Here is a 22,704-nt window from a genome sequence, read left to right as displayed (position 1 = left end):
ATAACTTACCTGTGCATGACACAGCTTCACATGTCAAAAGGACGGAATCATCAGGAATGGCGGTAAGATCAAAGTTGGGATTAGCACCATCACCCTTCAGAAGCTCAACGCAGAAGTAGCTGAAGGCAGAACATGGAGGTCCATTTTGCAGATCGAGCACAGGCATAAGACCTGATATAACAGTTTGTTGACCAGCAGTAAGTGCTGCATTGGCCTGGACTGAGCTCAGCATAATTGGTCGCAAACCAATGCGGTTGGTGCCGCTCGAATCGTCACTGAGGAAAAACGTGACATTCCAAAGGTCGGTTCCGCTTACACTTCCACCATCACCGTCACTGTCGATTTCCAGATCGAATTCGATAGTTTGAGATGTCCCTTCCAAAACTGTAACGGGCACGGAGATGTCCAACGAGGTGCCCGTTACCTCTGGACCTGTAACATATCAAGGGGGGGGGGGGGCGGAAAAGTATACATAAGCACTACAAAATACAATGTCCTGGAACATGACCGTTTTATTAGCCCTCTCAAAATCACCATGATTACAAGCATTGTGTACTACCTTTACACTACTACTGCTACTACTACTACTAATAATATGTGATGGACGCATCAGAGATCTAATGTAGAGATTCATTTTGAAATGGATTTATTTTCCCTTCGTTAAGTGATCTCCGACACGTTTTATCTCTTCCTTGGCCATCTACCATGGCACACCTCTTTCACAGTATGGTAAACCCCACTTTCCTTCGATTTCTCCTAATTAGTTTTCCCCGGTAACGATTTTTTTTTTTTTGCATCCATCCTCGTGAGGAATTTACATATAAGTCATGGATAGTTATTCACCCTCTGTTGAGATCTTTTGTTGAGCCTCTTGAATATTCAGACCCTCTCTTGATTTATTTGCATATCATGATTAATACTTACTGAATGTCAATTGCTTGGACAAGAACTGCACAATCAAATTGCTGGAAGAACAATTTGCCAGCAGATTTCATCCAAGCAAGACCTGTGTCAGCTGTGTCACAAATACTGAGTTGGAAACTGCCTCTAGTGATAAATGTGGGCGACCACGGAGCCCTATAGGCCGACTAGTATAATTATAATGCCGTGCCTAATATCTCTGTCTATTTAGCTGTGAATTTCTTCAGTTTTCTTCCATCTCTGTCTATTATTAGTGTTTGCATGTTTCTATCTTTAGTATTTTCATTTGGCTATTTCGTGCCCAATATCTCAAACAATACAATCAGTTTAGTTCAGCACAATGTAAGTGTGACTTTAAACGACAAAAGGTAGCAACCACTGAATAAGATGCTCTCTCTATAGACTCAACTTGACGGTGTATATTATCAGGCGTCATGATTAAACTCTGCTGAGATGAAGTTGTCTGTACTGACGTCATCTTTCTATAACATACATGACTTAACAAGACAGCGAGAATTCTGAGCAACCATATGTTTTGATAATATTTTGGTGGATTTTTTTTTATTTTTCCCTCCATGTGTATGTATGTGTGTGTATGTGTGTGTGTGTGTGTGTGTTTATAACCTCAATATCTTTGAAATGCGCACCCTCGATGTGCGTTCTTCTTTCCTGACATGGTGTGTTTGTGACAATTAATACCAAAACCTCTTCAAGTTCAGATACTGACTGTTGAGGACGTGAGAGATTGAAAGCTAATAGGATTTTATTCCTACCTCGGCAAGTGACTGGTGCGCATGTTCTGAGCACGCTCGAGTCTGGAAAGCTTGTTAACAGGAAATCGGGGTTAGCCATGCTGCCCTTTGCCACCTCGACGCACATGAAGCTGACTTGTGAACACAACGGACCGTTTGTCAAGTCCCAGTCCAGCACGATACCGGCGATCGTTGCAGTGTCAACGCCTGCCACAATGGGAACAGAAGCTTGCTCCTGTGTGATAAGGATTGGCTGCTGCAGATAGCGTACACCGCTGTCATCTGAAGCGTCCGAGAGCCATGCGGTGATTTCCCACAGGTTTTCGCCTGCAACGCTTCCTCCCGATGGGTTGGAAATCAAAGACACGTCAAAACTCATCGGAATCGGTGAGACTCCCTCACGAAGATACCCATCTTGGATGACGAGATTGGTATCTGTAATTTCCACACCTGGACAGAAAGACGAAGAGAAAGCAGACGAACCATAAGGAACACGTGTGATAGCAAAATGAATAATAGATTGGTAAATGAAGAAATAAAGAGATGAATAACATATTATATATTATATATGATATGTAATATATCATATACTATTTATATGTGTGTGTGTGCGCGCGCGCACGCACGCACAATTATAATTACGTTTTTGCCTTCACTGATGTTGCACATCTGAAAATCTTTTTTAATGCATGGCACGTTGATGTGCTGTATGAGCATGGTGCCTCACTGGATTCCTCGAATATACTTGATAATGATTACAAAATAATCTGATGTGAGTCTTCTTATTCATCCAGTCGATGTACAAGATTGTGGGCCCTTTCATCAACGGGAGCGTCATTCGCCCGAAGAATTTACTTGATAATTGGCGAAGCGTCGCAACAAGTGAGTTTATTTCCAGTTTCTTTATTCAAATATTAATCGATATTATAGAATTAGGAGAATGGAAATAAAAAGTACGTTTACTTTTACCAAATTATAACTCGACTTAAAAAAAAATAGATGTCACTTATTACGTCAATATTTTACATGAGTTGGTAAAAGACTAAACGAACTTTCTTTTAATTAGAGTAAACATGATGATAAGATTGTTGATCGAGAGGATTATCACCGAGTGGGTATTTGACGAATTGAAGTAGACAGTAGAGAACATTTCTACGACTGTTTCTAGATTTTAAAGAAGAGTGGCATCAACCGAAAAGTGTTTTACATGGATAGTGAAAAATATACAATTGTGGTTGTTGTTTTGTTGTTATTGTTGCTGCTGGGTGGTTTTTTTTTTTCATACCTCCACAGGGTGCAGGTGTGCAACCTGTCAGAACGTCGTCGTTGGGGACGCCCGCCAAAGTGAAGGCGGGGTTGGAATTGATATTTCTCTCAACCTCGATACACATGTATCGGAATTGAGCACAGGTCACATCTCCGCTTAAAGTGAAATTGATAAGGATATTTTGAAGAGTAGTCACTGTCCCGGCTATCACACCAGCATCAGACGCAACTTGTGGGAGATCCACGGGAGTTTCCAGGTACCTTAGCCCTGTTCCATTACTGGTATCGCTGCCAAATGCTGTCACATACCAGAGGTCTGTCCCGGACAAATCACCACCTAAGCTGTTCGTTGACAGGGCCACAGTGACGCTGATGGCAGATGTCAGTCCTTCCAACAACTCTCCGCCGCTGATTGCTGGGGTGACCATCGTAATTTCAACACCTGGAAAGTATTCAATATTCAGTACGAGGTATTATATTCTCTAGAAGACATTATCCTGGCAGATACTTAATTTTGAAATATCATACATCTTACCTTGATATCATGTATTATCTAATTTTGTTATATTTGATGTATATTTCATGGAGAAATATGAACATGAATTGAAAATGAAATGGAAATTAAATTTGAAATACTTCGTCGAGCCTGACTAAATTGCTGGAGTTTTCAAACGTGGTATTGCTTTATACAAAACCAATAAAATGTCACGAAGGTTTTTCAAATGTGTTTTTGACAATCATTGTATTTTTTTATTTTGTTCGTTTAATATTTGTCTGAAAAAACCGTATCATCTAAATCTGTTATCTGAATTTTGTTTCAAGAATAAATTCCTGTAAGACTGGTTCCGGCTTTCTGTGTTTTCGACTAATGAGGAATTTTGCCAGGCACGAAGACCTTTCAAAATGTTTTTAAACAAGAGGTCAGCATTTTGATACTGTTTGATAATCACGAATTGAATGTTCTAAACAAAAACAACACGTTTGAGGATTTATTGATACCCAAGATATTCATGGCTGTTGCTTTTGTCAAATGTCAAAATTCGATTTTGAGTTACGGATCTTGTCTTGTGATTTCTTGTTGCTTTTGCAATGCGACGTCTCAAATTGGCCTGTTGCTTAGCCAAGTTACATTCGTCGTTGTAGAATGGTTTCTGTGTGTATGCTGTGTTTGTCTTCCTGTTACTCTGCCCTGGAACACTAGGGCAAGACTTACTTCTGCAAGTGACTTGTTGACAGGCTAGGAGATCGTTGTTACTGGCAGCACCGCTGAGCAAGAAGTCTGGATTGGCTTCAGGCCCTTTAGAAACTCGCACACAGAGGTAGTCAAACTCAGAGCAAGGGGGGCCATTCGTGATATCAAGGGGTATGCTGATCCCGGCAATCGTGCTTGGTGTTCCAGCGATAACCGCTGTACTCCCCTGCACACTGGTCAAAGTGGCGTTAGGAAGGTTGAAAACGTTGTCTACCCCATCAGAGTCTGAGCTGAGGAATGCAGCTACATGCCATAACTCGGACCCACTGACACTGCCGCCGTCAGGGTTCGTGTTCAGAGTGACATCGAAAGCTACAGGCTCTGAAGAACCTTCTCTGACATCCCCAGAGGTCATCACTAGCTCTGTACCGGTTACTTCAACTCCTGCAACACAGAAAGGCGCATATCATGAGAGCGGTTTACTTGGTAAGTCTCACTTCACATTACTGTATGCGGTATTGTGTTAGATGGATGCACTTCGCGCATCGCCATACCTTAGTTTTCAAGGATTTGATTTCGCTTTTTGCACACTTTCTTAGACAATAAATCAAGCCAAAAGTAATATAACGTACGTAGGCCTACATACCTCTGCAGACAACCTGCTGACATCTTATAAGCGAAGAGCTTGTCGTTCCGGTTAGTAAGAAATCGATCGATGGGTTTGCACCCCTGGAAACCTCAATACAGAAGTAGTTAAACTGGGAGCACGTTAGTCCGTCTCGAAGATTGATATCCAAGGCAAGGTTTGAAATGGTTGCAGGAGAACCGGCTGATACACTGGTACTTCCTTGGGACGGACTTAGAGTGACGTTGGAGCTGGCGAGTCGGCCGCCACTTCCGTCAGCAGTCTGGCTTAGAAATGAAGTGACCTGCCACAAGCCGGAACCACTGACACTTCCGCCAGAATCCACAGATATAAGATCGACATCAAAGGTCACAGTTTGTGATTCGCCTTCTCTAAGGTCTCCAGAGCTCACCTGGACATTTGTTGAACTGATCTCGACACCTGGAAGTAATAAAATAGAGCTTTGTTCTTCCCAGGTCACGCATAGACATTTTTAAAAGAACTTCTTTATACATAAAGAGCATTGGAGCAATGCAATTCCCTACCACTTGCGCTAGAGTCAGTATTAACTGTAAAATTGTTTCAACCATCACTCTGAAAATCGTGCATGCAATATCTATTTAAAGGCGATTTCATTGATTAACTTGTACTGACCAGTCACATTCCGTTGATACTTTTATTGGTAAGATTAAATATAGTCTTCAATTATTATTTGTAATACTGGGTCTAGTAAATACATGTCTTCAATTTTTTTTGTCACTGACTTATGCTGTTATTTTGTGTTATTTCTTAAAGTAGAAACAAATATTGAAAGAAAGATATTATTCAGAGGGGTGAAGGCTCAGGTTTTTGAGTTTCTTCAGTTTGTCTCTCTCTACAAATGAAAATTTGTTAAGATCGCAACTGCTGATGTGTAAATTAACAAACATGTCGGAAAAAAGGAACAAGTGGGACTTGAACCTGTCATCTACTGCTACAACAAATATTGTACCTCATATTTGAAACTCTCTTTTAGACCGCGATAAGTAGGGCTATCCACCAATGTTTTTGGTGCCATTGGATATTCTTTATTGATTTGGCTTGATTTCATATTGAAATAAAAAAATCGATAACAATGTTATCTCGCCAGAATATCTTAGTATATCATGACCAAACTACACTTTCAACCTTGTGCGTGAGTGTGTGTTTGCGTCTTTGCTTAAACAGTTGAAGTTGGCGTTGGAAAGCATGACGACTTGTCATTGTCCATTTCTTAAAGAGTGCATATTATATATATAATATATTTACCTCTGCAAGATATTGGAGTACAGGTGGTGAGCACGTCATCGGAAGGATCTCCGAAGAGTTCAAAATCTGGAGAAGCACTTGCGCCCTTCTGCACCTCAACACAAAAATGGCTGAGCTGTGAGCACGTAGGTCCGTCTGCAAGCTGCCAAGTGACTGCCAATGCTGGAATGGTGGCCATGTTTCCGGCTGCGAGGGTCGTTGCAGCTTGCAGAGCAGTAAGCATGACATTAGTTTCTTCGAGACGCTCACCGGCGCCAAGAGAGTCCGAGCTGACAAAGGCTATAATCCTCCACAGGCCACTGCCAATGGCAGTACTACCATCTGCGTTAGAGGTGAGGCGCACGAGAAATTCGACGTCTTGGGCGATACCTTCGCGGAGTGCATCAGAATCCACTTCTACCTCAACGTTGGTGATTTCAACAGCTATAAATCAAGACACGTAGATAAAGATGTGGAAAGTAACTACGAGTAGTGCAGAAAAACTTCAACCCCTTTGAAGCACTCGTTAATATAAATGTACACGATACAACATAATCAAAAGGTTCAGGTGATATTTTTTACAGGTTCAGGTCATTCTGTTCGGTATTTATGCTCGTCTACGGCTATACAATCTATGAAAATACAGTATAAAAGATACAGTTTTGCACATGAACTCCTCTCACCTCTACAAATCACTGGCACGCATGTCACAAACACATCGGGAGGGCCGGACAAACTGAAATCGGGTGAGGCCGAACTGCCTTTCGACACTTCCACGCAGATATATCTGTTCATCGGTGTATCTGCACAGATGGCACCAACAGTGTCCATGTCCAATTCAAAAGACAATCCCTGAATAGTGGACTGAACTCCTGCGGCGATACCAACACTTCCTTGAACATTGCTGAGGGTGACGTTAGTTTCCCCTATTCTGCCGCCTGAACCATTCATAAACCTGTTTCCAAAGGCCGTGACCCTCCATAGATTGCTGCCCTCTACGTTTCCCCCCTCTGCGTCTGAATCTAGAGCCACATCAAATGTAACCGTCTGCGTTGTCATTCCCGTCGTCAGATCTCCAGATTGAATGTTGACATCAATGTTTGTTATCTCCACACCTGCCATGAGAAACGTACAACATCATAAAGATATGATGTCTTTCTTAAGGATGTAATGTCTTTCTTTATGCACTCATGAATTGAAATTAAACATTTGAGACTTATTCCTTCATTTTGTAAATATAGCCTCTGAAACAAATTGGAGGAAAATAGGGAAAATCAGTACAGAATTAATTGGACGGTGTATGGTTTTTTATAGTGACTGGCACTTTTCTGGCATTTTGATCGTAATTCATCCGTCTTTGTTTTCCCCCAAATGATTTATAAATATCACATTCAGCAAAGAATACGTTCAAATGCGTTCTGTATGAATTGCAATCGTGTGAGAGTACTTCTGAAAAACTTGAAATTGTCATGATTGTGGGAGTGAAGTCTGAAGTCTGTGAACAATCTAATAAGTTAGAAATGCCAAAAAGTCTAGAAAAGTTTGTTTCAGGCAGGATAAAAGAAACTAAAATCAGATTAAACTCGTATCTCTCACTTCCTTGAAGTTGACATAATTTTGAAAGAAACATATTCTTACCGATGTATTTACTTCGCAAACAGAGTGAACTTTCCCTTTCCTAAGAGCAAGGATATGTATAGCTCAGGGATGATTGTTGTTTGGTAACGCTGTACATCACAACCTTTTGACTTTAAATGACCAATAACTTTGGGAAAAATACACATTTCTGATTTTTCTTATTATTAAAAGGAAATAAATACGAAGCCGTTTAAAACGTGAACAGCTTACCTCTGCAAGTGATCGTGGTGCATCCAAGGAGGGAACCAGTAATCTCATAGTCCGGTGACGGACTTTCACCCTTGCTCAGACGGGCACAGAAATACTGAAGCTCAGAACAAGTGATGCCAGCACCGACATTGATTGTACCGGACTGTAGTACGGACAGAACAGTAGGCGAAGGGGGTTGCCATAGAGCTGTTTCCTGTTCCCCTGAAAGGGTCACTAGAAGCTCTTGACCAGTGACTTGAGTTCCTTCCATATTTGGGCTGAGAAACACATACACACGCCAGAGGCCTGATGTTCCATCACCACCCACCGAGTACGTTGCCAGGGATGATGGCGTTATGGTGAGGTTAAAGGTCACAGACTGGATTTCCGTGCCGCCATACACAAGTTCGTTGGCGCCAAATGATGGAACAGTGGACAAGACGATAACCACACCTGCGGACAGAAGCCAGCGTGATTGGCCATGGAGAAAAAAAAAGATAATTAGAGATGAAGAGATGTCGCTTCTTTATGGATTATAACTTTTGTTCCTCGCCAGTAATACCTACAGCATGTATACTAAAAAATTAATATGCATCGGGCTATAATGATCTTTAAAGCAAATAAAGCGTTGTATCATATCCTATATGCAGGAGCAATTAATTTCCTATACTCTTTACTCATATATATATATATATATATATACACATACACACACATGGTATTCATATATACTTACACATACACACACATAGTATATATAAATTTATATTATTATATATATATATATATATATATCGCTATTGTTAATGGGTTGTTATCAACGAGAGAGTCAACGTGGAGTTTGAGGAAAAGAAAATAATAAAGTGTTAAATGTATTAAAGGGTTATGAGCAAGGAGAAGGTTATAAGAAAGAAAAAAGATGTGTTTAAGAATAGGAGGGCAAGGTAGATAGATAGAGAGAGAGAGAGAGACAGAGAGGAAAAGATAATGATTTAGTAAGAGGGAAAGAGGAGGAAAAAAAAACAGACGAATGAGACAAAATTGACTTATTAAGGTAGAAATGTATGCTCCATGATCAAATATTGCATATTTTAATTTCTTTGTGTATCAAAAATGTATTCTTTCGTCAATCCGTTCGTGATTATGTAACTATTGTTGAGTGTGTCTTTTATTATGCACGATGTATTTACATGTTTTTCTGTACTGCCCTTTGTCTTTGCCTTGTGTTTTCTGTTAATCCAGGAAGCAACCTAGGCCCTTCATGTCACATTGTTTATTTTTATACTATTCAAAGAATGTTGAACAGCAAATATATGTATATATATATATATATATATATATATATATATATTACATATATGGCTATGTTACTATCATCAATTTTTAATAATCATACTTGCCTACTTCACAGTTGAATCCGGTAAAACTTGGAGTGCAAGTACAGTTGTAGTAATCTTCAAAGTCATTACATGTTCCACCATTTTGGCATGGGTCACTTCGGCATTCGTCTGTGTCTGTAGATAGAGAAGATTAAGAGTTGTAGTCGTATTACAACAGCTCTTCCCAAATAGAGAATCAGAAACGTCTCTGAATAAGCTTCCCTCCTTATATTGGTTGGTACAACCAATACAATTTCCGGAATACTTCAACGACACTAGTGGTATCTTTTTTTAAGCCAACATGACCCATTGTTGGTTACTGCTTTCATTACAGAAAGAAAGTGAAATATAACACGCTGAAATAGTGTTTTGTTTGTTCATTTGCCATTCTATATTGTGCACGTGTGGCTCTTTATCATAACGACATAATTTGTCGATGCGAGCGCTGGGATATAGGGATCATTAACTCTTTGGCTCAGTATATGAACCCATTTTTAGAGTATGGTGTATTTTGAGAAAAATGGAACAAAACTAAAAACTTCTTGGATCATATCTTATCTCTCTCACTCATTCTTTCATTTGTATTTTGTATTTTGGAAATTTTAAAGATATATTTGATTTAGTTCGGACCTTCCGAACCTTTTACGACATCTTTATAAGTGGTTCTTATGCGGGTAGTTTCACTTCATCATCACATCACTATTTTCAATTAATTTGAACGTTGGTTTATGATACTGTAGTCATATCATCAATAATACCGTCAAGTCGTCAAATCTATATATTTCTATGGCAATTGATGAAAAAACAAACTAATGGAATAAGCAGCAGTAAAGGAGACTTCAAAGCAGTGAACATAAGGAGGACTCAACACATATTATGATTATGTTCGCCCTTTTCTACGAGATTACGAAATCCCACAGATTTTGTATACAATTATCTAAAGCAAATTTTTCACGCAAGATATTGGTCGCTGTTCGTATATGACACTGTTGATGTTGCTACCTGTTTTCGTAAACACATAGAACAATACATTCCATTATATACAGAAAAATATTTCTAATTTATACCGAATACGACATTAACAAAACTATCGATATTCCTCACGATCATGCCAGAAAACAAACAAGCAACAAACGAACAAACTTACCAACACCACAATTGGGTCCCTCGTATCCCTGTAAACACAGACAAGTGTAATCCCTGAGCAGGTCTACGCAAGTCGCTCCATTCTGACAAGGCTGTGATGCGCAGTCATCTCCATCTGTGAGGGATAATGTGTATTATATCACCTGATGTCTCTAACTTTTCATCCAAATTTGTCATTCTGTACTACTAGCAATCGAAGAATACTACAAAGTACGGGGGTTGCACGTTTCTGATGGCCAGTTTACGATGTGAGTGTCAGAAAAGGCTCTTCAGTGGGTTTACACCATGTTGCTTAAGAGAAATAAGGTAGGATCCTGTGTATGTGTGTGTGTGTGTGTGCGTGTGTGTTTGTCCCCCTCTCCAACATCGGATATCCATTTTATGTCTACTCGTTTGTTTGGTATAGTGTAGTTTTGGTTGAGATGGGACTTCTTTTTTGTAAGATTATTACATGGGAATCTAACAAAACAAAAAACAGCATATATTTCTTACAGAAATTCAAAGCATTTTCATCAACATAGATTTTGAAATGGCTGAGATATCCAAAACAATTATTGGTCTCAATAACAGGCGAGAATAACCTTAGATTAGGAGCACAACCAAAACTCTACAATCCCTTTAAAACGCGACAATGTTTAGGTGCTTACACGAATTTATAGTCGGATCTGAAACCTTCTTAATGTGAACCAAGAGTGCTCCAGACAAAACTAGCTTTGTATATCGATACCAGTCAATTCAACAGAAGAAATTCGCACATTAAAGTCTATACGTGACATGAACAATACATGTAAATACAAGATTGAAAAAAAAAATCATTGATTCTGATAGATTTGTCCATTTCACCACAGATAGATAATTTGCTGACTATCATGGTTACAAACGTTTCACTGTATCTTTTCTATTATGGATTTTACATGAAATTCCGATTTCTGCCCATGTAATTATAATGTATAATTATCTGCGATTTGTAATGACCACACACTAACTCATCCATTTACTGCCCTGTGTTGTTTGATGTTCAGTATGAGTTGAAATTGATGATTCCATAAGTAATCTACACAACGACTACAGAAACCAGAGGGACATTACAATAATGAATCAATTAATATCTTTCAATGCTCCTTCATTTTTCGGAGGCAAACCTTGTCAGTGAGTATCTAGGACAATTACCCCATACCCTTTGCCTAACCCTACCCTTATAAAAACCCTGCACCTAGTCCTAACCCTAACCAAAATTCTACCGCTAAACTTAACCCTAACCCTAATCTCCACTCTACTCTTAGGCCGGGGGGGGGGGGGGAGAGGGGGTAATTGTCATGATACTGTCAGCGCAATACACCGGAGAAGTTAACATCGAATGCCTAAATGAATGAGACGTGAATGATTATATAAGTGATGGGAAGAACAATTAGTTGTATGGATAAATGAATTACGACATCATACCTGCACTGATCGCTACCGAGTAATTACTGGGTATGTTCCTATCAGTAAAAGTCCAAATCCATATGCTAGGTCCACTGAGCGTTAAAGTGAAGGTGCCGTTGTCACTGTCAAGTTCCCGCGTCGGATCAACAGGGTCAAACGGAACGTCACCCGTGCCAATGACGATGAAGTCCTTATCTCTTTCTATGTTGTTATTGAAGATCGTTACGTTGATGACTGTCGCACCGTGGATACGTATCAGGGTGAAACAATTTTGTCTTGCTGGCAACTGTGCTGGAGTGCTGTATGTCGCCGTGTACTCGTAAATGTTGTTCGTGAAGCTACACTGCCTATCAATCACTGCAACGAAAAATATCAGAAAAAAACAAACAAACACCTAAATACAGAGTGAGTATCATCGAACCTCCGTTGTCGTTGTTCAACTTGGATCTTAGCCATCTGATGACAAGTCAGACGCCAAGCATCAATCTCTCCAATGTAGTGTTTGTAGTCAATTCAGTTAAAGGAGACTTCAGGATGATTTTCAGTTTTTTACATTTTAACAACTATAAATTAGTTATACTGAGGACAGAGTTTCAGAATTTGTGATAATTGGGATGAAGAATAAGAATATTTTCAAAATTTAGAATAAATTGCAATGAACAAGGATGATGACATGGCAGAGTTACTATAAGAATGCATGAGTTGGGGCTCAAGGAAGCAGAACAAAAGAAGAAGGCATGCATAGATTATGCACAGGTGACCTCGCAAGCAAGCGGTATTGTAATGGAATTACACTGCTACATTTCTGAAATATGTGAACCTCCTATGTCATCATCCTTGTTCAGTGTAATTTGTTTAAGGTTTTTCAAAGTATTTTTTCTCTGCTCAAGAACCAAAATACAATTCCACAAATCTATATATGGAGCTGTTGATTTATGTACTACATGATGTGAAATTATGAAAATCGTCTGGAATGTCCCTTTAAAACGTTGGGAGGACAGGTAACAATGAGGGCAGCAAACAAGTGGTGTAAATAATGTTTGCTCATTCATTCAATTCAATTTCTTCTTTTTTTCTCTCAAATTTCCATTGAATCATGCAACCTATAGTCAAAGAAAGAAGCCCTGTGAACAGAAAGTAACGATTATTCAGTACTACATAACGCGCATTTTTTTTTAATAGATAAGCAATGTACAACTTAGCTAGATATAACTTTGTTCATAAAGCAAGAAAAAAAAAAGAGGCGGTGGGTGTTGTATGTACTAGGTGTTACAAAAAAAAAAATCCCACTTTTGATTCTTAATAGTTCGAAAACTATACATCATAATGAGGACACCGTCATTGGTGTGAGTACTAGCTGAATAATGTACAATTTAGTTAGAGGTGATTTGAAAAATAGAGCAGGAATCAGTTTTGTTAAATACTTGATTAATCTTAAAGTTAGGTTCCAGATTTTTGGCCAAAATGAACCCTCTGTACGAAATTGAATTTTAAACGAGAACCAATGATGTGTATATGAGCGTGTGGCTTGCAAGGACCCTGAACAATAGACATGAATACCACGAATACCACCTTTACATGCAGAGCTCTGCTGAGGCTTTTGGACTACTCCAAGGCATATGGATGCTTCATTAATAAATTCATGAGGGATCCCCCTGGGGACTGCTAAAATTAAAAAAAAATTGAAAAAAAGAAAAAAAATAACCACATGCTTTCATGTGCTTGCGTGTACTACATTTCAGGATAAACCAGGGAGGTGTTACAGAGATGGAGTGGCAACTCGTCGTAATTCATGCAAACGCATGTCTGGGTTCAAGGCGTTACAATGGGATGTCTAGCATTCCACTACGCTTTGAAGTCATGCTCGGCACCGCTCTAGTTGCAAGACGAAGTTCGGAGACGAAGAGCGCATTTCACTTTTCGTTAAATTACAAGCTTTATTTCACCGTAAAATGAAATACTCGAATTGATTTAGAATAGTTTAGGAAAGAATTCAATATTATAAACATGTATTTCTAGTTTCTTTGTAATGCGAAATCGAAATGAAATGAAAATCAGGCCATCTTAAAAACCTAATATTTTTCTACGATGCGCACATTTGCGCATGTTAGTTTTCTATCTTTTAATCTGGTATATTTTGATCTTTCAAATAAAGTACTCCGCTAAAGCGTGTTCCAGCGTGCTTTTAAACTATTTTGCTGTTAAAATTGTTAGTTTTACACTGCATTTTGATTCGCTGCTCCAATTCAAGGTACACAAATTCATTGTTGCCATCACATTGAAAGAGAGAGAGAGCGAATTGCAGTAGGGGCAAGTATTTCTAGATGTGAGAGCGCTCGTCCCGACTATTGATGCTCTCTTTTGTCAAAGCACATGGGTAACACCTGTAGTTGAACGCATAACTTCTCCGTGGTGCCGTGCATGACTTCAAAGGAGAGCAGTAAGTTGTCTCTCCTTCTCTAGCACCTCCCTGGATAAACAAATACTAGGTGTGATAGCGGAATTTCTCATGCATATGTAATAGAGCATTGCAATCCTGATCATTGTTCAGGATCATTGCCTTAAAAACGGATCAGATCTGCAGTTTGATTCGGATGAATGTTGATACCCTCTTTGTTTGGATTTAACAGGCGTCCAGAATGAATTTCATTATCGGCGTGATTTATAAAGCCCCAAACACCCAGACAGATGAGTTCACCGACATATTGCGCTTGTGTTTTAATAAAACAGCACGTAAGAATAAGCTATGCTACTCAATGGAAATTTTAATTTTGATCTCCTTAAAAGGTCATAGGCCTATTACGGTTGAACTAATGGATTTTATAACGCAGGCCTATTTAATTCATTCTGTTTCAGACCAATCATAACCAAATCCTCTCGTGTAACAAATTTCCTGTACATGTATTGGCAACAATAATGTACAGAAAAGAATCAGACGAGAATATTGAGTTACTTAATCTTGACTTAGTGAAGGAAGAATGGCAAGAAGTGTATCTTCAAAATAACGCCGATAAAGGTTATGATATTTTTCTAGATAAACTTTTATATTATTATCGAAAAAACATTCCTTTAGTTAAGAAAAAAAACACGTAGAAAGAACAAACATCCCTGGATTACAAAGGGAATCATCAATTTAATAAAAACCCGTAATAGATTGTATAAACTGGCGATTACTACCCACAATACAAAACATTTTACAGATTACAAAAAGTATAGAAATATACTCAGTAACTTGATTCGTATTTCTCGTAAAATGTATTATTCCGATAAGTTTGACAATCAAAAGGATAACGTAAATGGCTTATGGGAAACTATATATGAAATAACAGGTAAAAGTAATAAGGAAACATCGTACGTTTTTTATAATGACAACAAAGAACTCACAAACCCTGATGAAATACTGTATCTGATGCTTTTAACTCATATTTCGTAAATATTGGCCCCCAATTAGCTTCAAAAATAAAAAAAAACATGTTCATTTAAACATTACTGAATTTCTTCTACCAAACTGCGACAAATCCCTTTTCTTTACCCCAACAGATGAGGAAGAAATACTGGAGATTGTTAACAGATTAAAGCCAAGTAGATCTAGTGGTCATGATGAAATAAGTGTTTATATACTGAAGAAAATCATCAAACAAATAACCACACCTTTATCTTACATTTTCAATCTTTTACTGTCTTCTGGAATATGCCCAAACTCATTAAAAATTGCGAAAGTAGTTCCAATTTTCAAAAGAAAAGACGACCCTTCTCTTTAAAAAAATTATAGACCAATATCGTTATCACCTAGTATTTCTAAAATTCTGGAAAAAAATTATTCATAAACGCCTGTACATTTTTCTTCATGTAAATGACCTACTTATACCTAATCAGTTTGGATTTAGAAAGGGCCATTCCACCGATTTAGCTATAATTCAATTGTTAGATAAGATCACTGAATCTTTTGCAAATAAAAAACACTTTGTAGGAATTTTCATGGATTTATCAAAGGCTTTTGATACCATAGATCATGATATATTAATTTACAAATTAAAAAGATATGGTATTCGTGGTTTAGCACTTTCTTGGATTATTGATTATTTATCCAACAGAAAGCAATATGTACTATTTAAGTCATCTAAATCTCCGAATTCTAATATTGTATGTGGTGTTCCCCAGGGATCAATTCTTGGCCCCCTGCTGTTCCTTGTATATATCAATGATATAATAAATACATCAAAAACTCTTAAATTTATACTTTTTGCGGATGATACTAATATTTTTTACTCCCATGAGAACCTCGAAACATTGTTTAATACTCTGAACACGGAAATAGACAAAGTCTCCCAATGGTTTATATGTAATAAATTATCCCTTAATGTCTCTAAAACAAATTTTATACGTTTCAAACCTACTGCTCCACAGAACATTAACAGCAGTTATGATATTAATATTGATGGATTATCCTTAACTGAAGTAAGATCTACTAAATTTTTAGGAATCACAATTGACTCGAGTTTATAAACTTGGAACGATCACATTCATAATATCCACACGTCTGTCTCAAGAACTGTAGGAATTTTATATCGACTGAAAAACTTCATTTCTCAAAATTCCCTGACTATTCTATATAATGCATTGATCTTACCACATATCACATACTGCAATATCGTTTGGGGAAACTGTGGCTCAACTAAAATAAATCCAATTCATACTCACCAAAAACGTGCTGTACGTTTGATTACCAATTCCCGTTACTTATCCCCATCCAATCCCCTATTTCGTCAACTAAAAAAAAATTTGAAAATTGAGGATCTTCACACCTTTCAAACTGCTGTTTTTTATGTATAAATATACATTTAATTGTCTTCCAAAAATTTTTGATGGTTTCTTCACTCCAAATTCCACCGTTCATTCATATCCAACACGTCAGTCGTCCGATTACCATCTCGAAAACCCCAGAATCATTTTAGCTCAAAAATCATTAAAACATAATGGACCAGATATTTGGAATTCTTTCCCCCTAATTTAAAGCAATGTACGTCGTTCAACATTTTCAAACGAGAACTAAAAAAACACCTTCATAATCCAGTATACTTCTGACACATAAATATTCATACCACCTGGTCAACAAACACCCTAAACAATGAGTTCACGGCCATAACTGAAGTAACATTCACCTCATCACACTGATACACAAAATAACACTCAACGTACATTAGTCCATGGGCCAGGCCAGATATTGGTACCATCTGAGGTGGCAAAACCTTTTTGGTGTCATTTTGTTTGTCGGGCATAGATATGCTTATCAAGCTATGATAGCATTTCCAAATGAGTAGCTTAGTCATAGTAAATGAATTTTTAACCAATTTGGTCTCGTTGTTATATCCCTATACTTCTGAATCGAAACTAACCGCAATACAAAGAAGAGCACTGTCTTCTGTATGTTCCATAGAGCTGTAAAATGCAGCTCTATGGTATGTTCACAGGTGTTCTGTTGTAAACGCGGTGCGCTTAGTCTTTATACAAGGCAGCGAAGGGAATATCCAAAGGTTATGATGTCCACAGCGCTTAGTCTTTATTCTAGACGGCGAAGGGAATGTCCAAAGCGTATGATACAGTGTATATGCTTTTATCTAAAAACAACAACAACAAAAGCAATTCCTCGTGAATTTTACCGTATCTTTCAATTATTTATAATTTTCCGGCGAAAACGCTACGGTGAAAACGCTGATACCACGCCAATGTCGCTTTATTTCCCTCCAACAATGAAAGATAATGCAAAAACAATGTACCGGTACACTACAATACATTATAATAAATAACATTGTAAATGAACAGAGTGATTTTTGTTTAAAACTGATGTATTTGTTGATAGGGTGGTATAAAAACAGTATAGATAATCCCTTTTATGAGGAACTTTAGATATGATAACGGTACATTGGTCTAGATAAAGAACTAAGCGCACTGCGTGACAGCTGTGGACATCATAACCCTTTGGATATTCCCTTCGCTGCCTTGAATAAAGACTAAGCGCACCGCGTTTACAACAGAACACCTGTGGACATGCAGAAGGCAGTGCTCTTCTTTGTATAGCGGTTTAGTTTCGATTCAGAAGTATAGGGATATAAATACGAGACCAAATTGGTTAAAAATTCATTTATTATGACTAAGCTACTCATTTGGAAATGCTATCATAGCTTGATAAGCATATCTATGCCCGACAAACAAAATGACACCAAAAAGGTTGTGCCACCTCAGATGGTACCAACAACCCATTTTTCGGGTCTTGGCCCATGGACTACATACCAAGATTCATCCCAACACAATGCACACCGCACTGCACCGCACGTCCTTCGCACAATTACTTCCCACTCAGTGAGTGGCAAGATTTTCTTTATGTATCTCTTTATTGTGCCCTTCGCACAATTACCCCGAACTCAGTGAGTGGCAAGATTTTCTTTATGTATCTCTTTACCTGGGACCATCTTCCTCGTCAAGCTTAGCTTATGATGATGGTCCCCTGCATTTCATTTTTATACTTTCCTATTGCTTCCTTTCATATATCGTTCTTGAAAAAAAGAAAATGTATGTAAGATCCAAACGTTACGAATATTAGCTGTGTAAATGACTATGTAAGTATTTTGTTGATTTGTTGATTTGTATTGATTTTGAAATGCAGAAATAAAAACTGAACTGAACTGAACTGAGCTGAACATCCTTACGAATGCTACTGACAAATATATATATATATATATATACATATATATATATATATATATATATATATATATATATATATATATATATATTGTGTGTGTGTGTGTGTGTGTGTGTGTGTGTGTGTAAACGCCGATATTTTCCACTATATCATTTTCCAATTTTTCAGTTCACTAACTATGGGTTTTAATAGAAACTGTCTGAAAACATCACGTGTTTCCAGACAACTTTGTATTTCATCCCTTATTGAGGAGCTTGTCAGTTGATTTTACGGCTGTAACAAACCAGTCAGATGTTAATACTGCATAATCATGATATTAGATATTTTTACCAGCGTCTGCAAGAAACATTCTAAATCAGGATACAAAAATTAAGATAAAAACTGGTAGTGAAACATTGGATCACAACTGGTACTCTGCGTTCCATGAATACGAGGCAGAGATTGTATAGGAAGTATTTAAAGACAAAGCAGTTGTATGACCTCAGACGTTACGTGCGCTTTATCACGTAACAACTTAACCGACGTAATTAGTTTTTCAAGAAAATTGTATTATGAGAATTTATTGAAACAATTTAAACAAAGACGTAGAATGTTCCGAAAGAATCACTCCGTAAAAACGGGAGTAGGGGGAGGGGAAAGGGGGGGGGGGGAAGGACAAATGCCATTGACCATGACCCCGTCCCAGGTCCAGCAGCTTCCCCCCCCCCCCTCCTGAATCGCACGCTAATGGGGTCTTTCCCTGGAGTTTGAAGAAAATTTTGAACTTCTCAGGATATATTGGATCTGACCATAAATGATTTGAGTATTTTTTCATGAGCTGGTGCAGTACTCTGTGAAGGGCATTCGTGTTAATGGCATTGGTTCAAGGTCTAGACAGTCAAGTTTCCCATCTGCATTTTAAATGCCGTTCTTATTTTTGTCAGGAATCCGTATAAGATCATCCAGTTGTTCATAATAATTTAGTAAATAGATGCTTGTTACTCATAAAACACTTCTTCTTATACATGTAAATATGCTTTCAGAATTTTGAACTTGTTAAATTCTCTTTAGGCAGACAATAAGAAGAGATAAAGTCGAGTCTGAGGATTTTTTTCTGTGTACTAGCGTATGGGTCACTTGAATATACACTTATTTTGCCTCTTTTTCATCTTTACTATGATTATCTTCTTGTTCGATATACATGTAATCCTTTACTTTGGATTAATTTTGGTTTAGAGATTTTTTTTTAATAAAAAGGGGAAAATGAACTGATACAAAACAAGATTAGGTTGGTTTATGTCGAGACTAAGAAAATACATGGTGTACACCTTATATAAGTCCTACCTAAACTAAAGAGCGGAGTATTATGTTCTGATATTATAATGATTTATATAGCAAAGTATATATATTATAGTTTATAGGGTAAAGTATAGGATGGTGTGTAGAGTACAGCTTAATCCACATAGTCATATCAAGATGGTACAGGAGAGAAAAATGTCTGATTACAATTCCTTAATGTGCACATTACAAAATAATGACATGTTAAAAGCAGTGTGTCTAGTGTGAAGAATGTAAATAAAAATCAAGATATCGATCATCATAACAAAAAGAAAATCCCCCAAAACGTATACAGGGGTTATTTTCATTGTCAACTGTGAATCTTTTTTAGAACTTATCATACCTAATTAGGCTACATTAACAAAAATACACCAGTGGAATGATGCCTGACACAATTTTCTTAATGCTAGAGTCACACACGGCCAGGTCACAAAACGAATTTGATGCGAGTGAAAACGAGCCGGATTAGTCCCAGAATGGAGGATAATTTATGATACAATCACTATCGACCCCTATTGACCAGTGTCAACCCGCTTCGACCGTACCGTAAGCCTTGTCATCATCCGTTGCATGAAGGCAATGTGGTATACGGCAAGGGTCCCAACGGTTTTGCGCAGGGTTGGAGCAGGTCGATGCGAGTTAGTGCGGTTCGAACCGGGTCAATTCGGATATCAATATGGAATTGAAATCAGTGAGAAAATTTTGAACATGACCAACAATTTTTCACCGCCGTATCGTAGCCCCTGGAATTCATCAGGAATTGACACGGGTTACAATGTGGGTCAACGCGGGTCTCTACGGCTCGAACTGTATGGGTCGATACGGTGTTAATTCCTTATGGACCCGGTACGAAATCCGGCCGTGTGTGACTCTAGCATAAAGACTGAGCTTACGATTGATCATACGATTGATGCATTAAAAAAAATCCTCCACCTGCTATTACACCTATGCGTTAAATCAAGAGTAAGTATCATCATGACACAGACTTGCCAGCAATATTGATTTTCATCGATTCATTGAAAACTTTTCATGCAACCGTACTCATTATGTTTACACTTTACATGCAAAGTGCTTAATGACCGATGGTTATTTTACACAAAACAAACAAAAGCAAACAAACAAACAAACAAACAAAAACACACAAACACAAAAAACAACCATCAGATGAATCATGTGCTTAGGAAATTGACGTAGCCAAAACACATCACGAATGAGGCACAACAATCTTACCAAGACTATTTGGGATTCCCTGGTTCTCATTATCGCAGTTCGTTCCGTACGTGTCTCCCTGACACAGACAGGTATAGTATCCGTAGGGTCCATCTAAGCACTGAGCACTGCCTGCACAGGGCGATGAGTCGCATTCTGAAATGAAAAACCAACGGGAAAAACATAACACTACATCCTAGAGAATCAGTATGTTATATATTGTGATTCCTTGATGTAAAAGAGTGAAAGCCACGATACCATAGGATTTTACATTCTTTGTTGCATTATGATGATGTACAGAGACTGACCTTGTTCATCATCACGTTCTTATTTCCGCTTTGAACAATTTCAGTTGCAACGTTTAGTGACACAAATGATCAGTTGTAGAATTGGTGATAGCCCTCGAAACAATTCATTGTATTGAATCAGATTTAACACCAGTACGATAAAATAACATGGTAAACAGGTGGTAAAAATAATAGTAAGAATGAAAATAATGATGATAATAACAAATATTATAATAATGATACTATTACTAATACTAATACTAATACTAATAATAACTGGAGTTTCATTGGTAGACCGGACGGAGGTTCGTGTGAAGGGAGTGATTCTAAAAAGTACTGAGAGAAAAAAAAATTAAACGTGCTAAAACTTACCATTTTGTGCAGTCACAGCGCAGAAGCTTAGCGCCACACAAAACAAGGACAAAAGCGCCAACTTCATGGCGAATTTCTCCCTTTTCTCTGACCGAAGGAATGGCCTCAGAAACTGTTGGAAACGAATACACCGAGCAACTTGACTTCAACTGATTTGATCCTTTGGCCTAAACGTTACCTACTGTTCATGTGTTGAACCGCGCCGTCTCTACTGAAGATTGTTGTTTCTAATTCTCTGGCGTTCTTCATCACAGAATACACCCCAAGCCCGTGTTACACCTAGACCCGAAGTTTATCTTTTTTTTTTTCTTTTCCAATATTGATCCACCCAACAACGATCAGCCAATCACAGGCTCGCCATTGTGACGTGTAATTCGTAATGGAGATCCATTGTTAACAGCAGATATCTTTTATTTGATCTGCATTCTTGTAGGCCTCTCCCTAACCTTGTCCTTTATCAAATATGACCTCAATTACAAGGGAGATGCGGATCATTGAATTAATTCAGAATATCTGGCAGCTTTGAAACCTAATGTGCATAACAATGACGATGTATATCATTTGTTCGTATCTGAGTGTACCGAGCCTTTCTGAGCAGGTCTATTGACAGAATGTTTTTTTTTTCTGTTTCATAATTATTTTAAAACCAAATACCACTCATGGATGTCTTTATATAATGAAGACATATTTTCGCAACTCTTATGAGGGGAGGACGAGGCAGCTCGAAAGCAAAACATGTAACGTCCTAGATGAGGTTAATTAATTACAACAGAGGGGCAAGGGAGATGGAAGCAATGATCATTGTATTGATGAAATAAGATCGAACATGGCTAGTATCCCGTGTTTGTTTCCCAATCTGCTGGTGTTCGGGTTTTAACATATCTTTACTTGGGGTCATCCCACTAGACCGACACCCACGATTCATACAGTCCACGAGTTCGACATTGAAAACAGGTCCATGACCATACAGCTCACGAGTCATACAGCCCATGACTTCGACATATGGCAAATAAAGCC

The 22,704-nt window shown here is 38.1% G+C and overlaps 1 protein-coding gene across 1 annotated transcript in view; it reads right to left on the bottom strand.

Annotated features, from left to right (window-relative positions):
* The window catches only part of LOC139713006 (uncharacterized), a gene marked incomplete at its 5' end in the record, with an annotated part of 68,967 nt that extends 47,783 nt beyond the window's left edge, over positions 1–21,184 (bottom strand). The window contains 12 exons of the mRNA XM_071624785.1: positions 10–432; positions 1,695–2,123; positions 2,959–3,381; positions 4,153–4,575; positions 4,778–5,197; positions 6,044–6,466; positions 6,706–7,137; positions 7,871–8,302; positions 9,250–9,363; positions 10,376–10,489; positions 11,818–12,156; positions 21,050–21,184. Of these exons, the coding sequence (XP_071480886.1) occupies positions 10–432; positions 1,695–2,123; positions 2,959–3,381; positions 4,153–4,575; positions 4,778–5,197; positions 6,044–6,466; positions 6,706–7,137; positions 7,871–8,302; positions 9,250–9,363; positions 10,376–10,489; positions 11,818–12,156; positions 21,050–21,184 (4,107 nt within the window). The remainder of the gene's footprint in view (positions 1–9; positions 433–1,694; positions 2,124–2,958; positions 3,382–4,152; positions 4,576–4,777; positions 5,198–6,043; positions 6,467–6,705; positions 7,138–7,870; positions 8,303–9,249; positions 9,364–10,375; positions 10,490–11,817; positions 12,157–21,049) is intronic.
* Between the last annotated feature and the right edge of the window lie 1,520 nt (positions 21,185–22,704).

This window comes from Diadema antillarum, unplaced genomic scaffold (assembly GCF_040938485.1).
Source record: "Diadema antillarum isolate AM-2024a unplaced genomic scaffold, OU_Dant_1.0 seq00001893_RagTag, whole genome shotgun sequence".
Classification (NCBI taxonomy): domain Eukaryota; kingdom Metazoa; phylum Echinodermata; class Echinoidea; order Diadematoida; family Diadematidae; genus Diadema; species Diadema antillarum.
This window is presented reverse-complemented; position numbering and strand designations above follow the sequence as displayed.